At 34.2% G+C, this 6,498-nt stretch overlaps 1 protein-coding gene across 1 annotated transcript; it reads left to right on the top strand.

The window, feature by feature from the left end:
• The first annotated feature begins 559 nt into the window (after nt 1-559).
• LOC143591970 (beta-amyrin 28-monooxygenase CYP716A378-like) lies at nt 560-6,099 on the top strand. Its single transcript, XM_077072010.1, has 4 exons — nt 560-1,127; nt 3,717-4,172; nt 4,819-5,006; nt 5,717-6,099. The coding sequence occupies exons 1-4, from the start codon at nt 632-634 to the stop codon at nt 6,014-6,016; spliced, it is 1,440 nt and encodes a 479-aa protein (XP_076928125.1). The 5' UTR covers nt 560-631; the 3' UTR covers nt 6,017-6,099.
• Nucleotides 6,100-6,498: the final 399 nt, after the last annotated feature.

The following is a 6,498-nucleotide window of genomic DNA, read 5'->3' as shown; positions in this document are numbered from 1 at the left end:
GTGTCAGGTGAACGGAATATGCAAGAAGATGTGTGACGAAGTCAAACTTAGGTTGATATCATAATTCAAAGGGGAAATTGTTGGGTTTTAAATATATGGATTTCGAAATCAGGCAAAAGCGAAAACTCATAAACGAACTTGCAAACCGAAAACCTTAAATCGTGTGAAAACTACGAGCTTGATATATTTGAAGCGAGAACTACATCATGTGAGAACTATCTAGGAGTTTTCACAACAATGAAGTTTTCACATAAAGCTTGATAGCATATATAGGTTTTCGTCTTGTAAACTTAGATGTGTGTGTTTTAAATGGGTTGAGATAGAGAGGGCCACCAAGGGGTGCACAACTTGGTGATGTATGTATGTATGGTCTTGTAAGTATTTGGTTAAATATCAATTCACTTGATTAGGTCATCTCAATCATATAAAGTACTGCAATACGTTAGGAGTCTCGAAGTGGACCTTACAAAAATAAGCTGGGTGGTGTACATTATAAGTAACTCAAGTCAAGCTTCACCGATGGAGGGCCACATATTAAAATAAATGACACGTGATTGAAAGTTGAAACTAGTTAAATTAGTATATATCAAATCAACATGTTTTCACCTGTCCATGCCATCAAACACAAATAATGTTTCAACTTCTAAAACCGTTTCTCCTCTTCATAATTTCATATGTTTTCTGGAAAGTTTACATAAACTCGAAACATGGAAGAACAAACATCAATCTTCCACCGGGAAGCTTCGGGTGGCCGTTCATTGGAGAAACTCTCGCATTTCTACGAGCCGGCTGGGATGGAGTTCCAGAGAGATTTATTCAAGAACGGACCGAGAAACACGGCAGTCCTCTAGTGTTCAAGACATCGTTGCTCGGTGACCGTATGGCAGTTCTGTGTGGGCCTGCTGGTAATAAGTTCCTGTTTGGGAACGAGAACAAGCTGGTGACTCTGTGGTGGCCGGCGTCTGTGAGGAAGCTTTTCGAGAGGTGCTTGATTACGGTTCGTGGGGATGAAGCTAAGTTGATGAGGAAGATGATGTTATCGTATCTTGGTCCTGATGCTTTTGTTAATCACTATGCTGCTACCATGGATGCACTCACCCATCGGCATATCCAACTTCACTGGCGAGGTAACATTAATGTCTAGAATATGAGTTGTATTTGGTTGAAAAGTAATCTATCTCCGTCACAACAACTAAACTCAAGTATTTTCTTTAAAAGGCAAGAGGCTTGACCGGTAGTTTATACTCTATACATCTTTAATACGAACTTAATATGTTAATTCATTTTTAATTTATTAAAGTAAAGTGTCATTTTTGTTTTTGTGGTTTGACAAATAATACGAATATAGTTCAAAAAGTTTATTTTTTGCATATGAACCCTCCATATTTTCCAGTTCTTGCCGATTACATCCAAATCACCAACACGTAAAATTTAATTGTTAAGTCAGGGGTATACATGTCTTTTCACTCTTTATTTGTTATAATAATTATTTCAGTGAATTGCGGTTTTCGTCCATCTGGTTTGTCCAAATCTGCTGTTTTAGTGTAGTAGTTTCAAATTTGCAATTTTCTTCCCTATGGTTTTAATTAACTTGCAATTAAACCCGAATTCCTTAATCTCGTTTAGTCTGGTAGTTAAACTCATCTGTGTGCCCTTCACGTAAGGGATAGTTTTGTTCCTTCTTTTTTTCTTTTTTCCCCAAATACACCTCAGCCCCTCACGTAGGGGCTTGCGAATTATGACTGAGTTTTATTTGGGGAGAAAAACAACAAAATTGGTCGTCACATGACTAAAACTACAACAAAACTGGTCGTCATGCAAATGGGTTAACGACCAGACTTAACGAGGTTAATAAATTCGGATTTAATTGCAAGTGAAATGAAACTACAATAACGAAAATTGCAAACTTGAAACTATTTGACTAAAACCGTAGATTTGGAAAAACCACAAGGACGAAAACCGCAGTTCACGGAAATAGATATTATAATAAAGAAATAGTGAAGAGACATGTTTACCCCTGACTTAACGGTTAAATTTAACGGGTTGGTGATTTGAATGTAATTGGCAAGAACTGAGAAACATGGAGGGCCCATATGCAAAAAAATAAAAATTTTGGACTAAATTCGTATTATTTGTCAAACCGAAAATGTCTTTTTATTATTATCTTTTTTTTTGCTATTAAAGTAAATGGTTTCATAAAAGTGAAATAGGTTGAGAGCGACTTCTCACCTCAAAAGCACAAAACCTTTTATGATTTTAGCTAATTTTTTTATTAATAGATATGTTATTGCAAAATCATATTAGAAGATTTTTAAGTGTTTTGGTAGCCGTCTAATTTACTTGAAATTTAATATTTGATTGACATGATTGAATTATTATTTGAATATATTTCACCGTGTATTGTAATGTAAGAAACTAAGAATCATTTACTATCCTAATAGAGTTTTAACTTTCCATTGAAATGTTAGCCGACTATCAAAAATATCATATATTAATTTTTTTTCTAATTCATCTAATCTAGACTCATTAATAAAACACTACAATGTTTTGCCACTTGTCATCTTCACATTAATCCTTACAATTTAAATCCAGTTAAATCTCTAAAATCCTTCATTACCATTTATCTGTTAATTAATAAAATTAAATACCTTTTTTATGAACAACTAATTTTTCACCCCATGTCTCAAGTGAGACTAAAACCCACAACTATTTGGTTGTACGACATACATCTTTGCCACTAGACCAAGTTAGTGGTTAATAACATTAATTTTTTTTATTTTTTTATATATTTTTTGGTTTTTAGGTTTTTAGAACGACGACTTTCTTGTACTTAGACACAACACAATCCAAATTTAGAGAGCCCCGATGCCCCACTCTGACCGTACTATGTTGTCTTAACCCGACCCGCTTGCTTCATAATTTCGCTTGGGTGTTCCCTCAGGAAACCATACCGCCGACTGCCACTTGACAGTCGTTGTGCCACCACAAGAGCAAAACTCTCTGGCGTAACACACGGTGAGACGAAAACCGGGTGGGCTCAGTGTTCGAACTGACAACCTTTGCATAAGGCGTAGCTCAAATCCTTCATTGTCAATATCCACCCAAAAGTGACGCGAGTGGGATTCGAACTTGAGTCTCTACTGAAAAATTCAAGTCTTCTACAAGGCCACACGTGAGGGATGGTTAATAAATTAATTACTAATTTTAATGATTGAAATAAATGAATAAATATCTAAATTGTGTTGAAGAGTAATGTACAATGGTTATCTCTTAATATGCATGATAAGATTATTTATTTATTTGTTTTTACTCCGCTTAATTATTAAACATGACTTTTTCATCAATTGTCCGTGTAATACACGTGTCTCAAGCTAGTTTCATTTATAAATTTCTCAACCGCATGTAATTCTATTATTTTATTAGATTAAATCCAGTTCCATTAAATACTTCAAGATCCCAGCATTTGTCAAAATAATTCTACGAACCAAATGGCCTTAAGCGTAAACAAATCAAGATTAAAAACCACTTGGCATGTTTATGTTTTTGCTTGACCATTTATGAACTTAAAACAAAAATGATTTTTGGGTTACCAATTGCAAGGCTATTTTCCACTGTGTTTTCATCGCTTTCCAAAACAACTGGTTACTAAACTTTTTTTTAACAAATTTTGGATTTGTTTTTATTGATTTTGATTTTTGAATGCATGCATATTTAAGGCAAGGAAGAGGTAAACGTGTATCAAACTGTTAAAGTGTACGCCTTTGAGCTTGCCTGTCGGTTATTTATGAGCCTCGAGGACCCGAACCATATCACAAAACTCGGTTCGTTATTCAATATCTTCTTGAAAGGGATGGTTGAGCTACCTATAGACATCCCGGGCACACGATTTTACAAGTCGAAAAGAGCAGCCGCAGCTATTAGGACCGAACTCATGACAATTATTAAAACAAGAAGAGTGGAATTGCAAGAAGGAAAGGCATCATCTTCCCAAGATCTGTTGTCACACTTTCTTTGTTCTCCAAATGAAAACAACAAGTATTTATCCGAAATGGAGATCGCAAACAACATTTTGTTACTACTCTTTGCTGGTCATGACACCTCCACTGTTTCGATTACGTTGGTTATGAAGAAACTCAGTGAACACCCTGATATTTATGAAAAGGTGCTGAGAGGTTAGTTATGTTTTCCTTTCTTTTAACTTTTTCTTTTTTTTTTAGAAAAAAAGGTTTATTTTTGAAACACATATTTGATATCTAACCAAAAAAACATTTCCTTCGCTGTCATAGAAATCGCTATCGTTGTCTTAGACAACGACTAACATAGACTTGAAATACGACTAGAAACCGCTCACATTTTATCATCTTATTTCAAAAGAGCCTTTTCAAAAGAGCATTTTATCATCTTATTTCAAAAGAGACTTGAAATAATGACTAACAAGTCATTTTCTCACAAAACTTTCCTACAAATTTCCTACGACAAGTAGTTCCAACAGATTTCCAATTACAAAAAAAATAAGCTCCAACTTTGCTAGAATATTATCTAATAAACATTATGTTAAGTCAAAATAGTTTTTGTAGGAAAGTTGTAGGAATTTTACAACCACATGTTTTTGTAGCAATTTTGTAAGAAAAGTCGTTGGAAAACGGTTGAAAACGATTTTCAAGCATGAGTTTTTCCAACGTAACTTTTTGTTGGAAAACTGTTAGAAACTGGATTTTCCAACAAATTTCCTACGAATTCAGTTGCAGAAAAACATATCTTTTTCTAGTAGTGGCAGAATTGAAATTTAATATACGACGAATGGCTATTATTTTCCAGAGCAGTTGGAGATTTCTAAGGAAATAGAAGATGGTGGATTACTGAAATGGGAGGACATACAAAAGATGAAATACACTTGGAATGTTGTATCTGAAGTCATGAGACTAAACCCACCTGTCCTAGGAGCCTTCAGAGAGGCGCTGGTTGATTTTGAGTATGCAGGTTATATCATTCCCAAAGGATGGAAGGTAAGAATCTTATTATAGACTCAGCATATACATGTTCTTTGTAATATATTTTTAATTGAATTTTAATAATCTAAACAATAATCTATTTTGCCGATAAATTATTTTATATTGGCAAGTTAACAAGGACACTCTTAACATTCATTTTCTTAGCCAAGAAGTATCACTTTCTTATTTAATCATAATTTACACTCGACTTACACTAGATTTCCACTTGATTAATGTCACAAGTGATGTATGTTTCCCATTTGGCATATATTCATCCATTTGAGCAAAATCGACTACAAATCAAGTGTGTATACATGAGGATTATGCGAGTTAAATTGATCTTGGCAAAGTAGGGGTGTCATTGATCACGTTGTCACTATAGATTATTATTTACCAATAATCCATTGTTGTAATTATTGATATATAAATTATCTTTTGATAACAAAGGTGATTTTTTTTTTGTTTGATTTTGAGGCAAGTCTCTATTTAAGATAGATAGCGTTTTAGTGTCTTAAAAGTTAAAACAAAATTAAATATATAAGATGAGGATGATCGGCAATTTTGTTTTGTAGCCCTTGAAATCAACTTCAATTAAGACAAAATCAAACAAAAATCTAAAAACATGAAAAAGGAATAGCCTCATATGTTAGTATGTCTTTTGAAAATAACCCATTTAAAGATGAGGCTAACTTTGAAAATGTGCTAAACTTCTATTGCATCTTCAGCTATACTGGAGTGCTGCATGGACACATAAAGATGAGGCTAACTTTGAAGATGTGACACGCTTTGACCCGTCAAGGTTTGAAGGGGCTGGACCAACTCCATACACATACGTGCCGTTTGGAGGAGGGACTAGGATGTGTTTAGGGAAAGAATTTTCCCGAATGGAAGTACTTGCATTCCTTCACAACATTGTCACCATATTCAAATGGGATTTGCTGATACCTGATGAGAAAATCGTATATGAGCCCATGGCTACACCTGCAAGCGGGCTTCCAGTTCGTCTGAATCCTCATCGCGTTTGATAAGCCGATCTTCATCTAAGGTAAATTGTAACAAATCACCAAAATACACAAGTAACTATGTAATAATAAGGGTTTGATTTGCATGTCATTGAATTGCAGGTGTGTTTACCAATAGAAGGCATAATATTGTGTTAACTTACCACTTTGTTAACTTACCACTTACATAAATAATCGGGTTACTTGGTTACACATAAATTTCTAGAGTATTAACTAAGTGGTTGTTTAAAAAACAAATCATGCGTAAATGTGTAGATCGAGTTGGGTGTTAAGTTGTCACTTAATTGTATTGGTTTTATATTTATTATAATTCAGGTTAGAGAAATCATGATCTCAAAAGTATTATATATAAAATGTTGGTAATTTACGAACCTCAGTTGAAAATTAAGTGAAACAAGGGAACCAACTTTGACAAGATAGTCAAAGTTGGTTTAGTTTCCTAATCAGAGCCTAATTAGTATGGTAATGCCTTGGATAACATGTTA

The sequence above is a fragment of the Bidens hawaiensis genome, unplaced genomic scaffold, assembly GCF_021521415.1.
Source record: "Bidens hawaiensis isolate Kalapana, Puna unplaced genomic scaffold, B.hawaiensis_p1.1 tig00040222_1, whole genome shotgun sequence".
NCBI lineage: Eukaryota > Viridiplantae > Streptophyta > Magnoliopsida > Asterales > Asteraceae > Bidens > Bidens hawaiensis.
Note: the sequence above shows the minus strand (reverse complement) of the source record. Positions and strands in the feature narration are given on the sequence as shown.

Bases quoted from the DNA above. Each gene is read 5' to 3' on its own strand.
- LOC143591970 (XM_077072010.1), top strand. From the start codon at position 632: ATGTTTCAACTTCTAAAACCGTTTCTCCTCTTCATAATTTCATATGTT. The intron at 1,128-3,716 runs GTAACATTAATG...TGCATATTTAAG, and splicing joins TATCCAACTTCACTGGCGAG to GCAAGGAAGAGGTAAACGTG. The intron at 5,007-5,716 runs GTAAGAATCTTA...TTGCATCTTCAG, and splicing joins TCATTCCCAAAGGATGGAAG to CTATACTGGAGTGCTGCATG.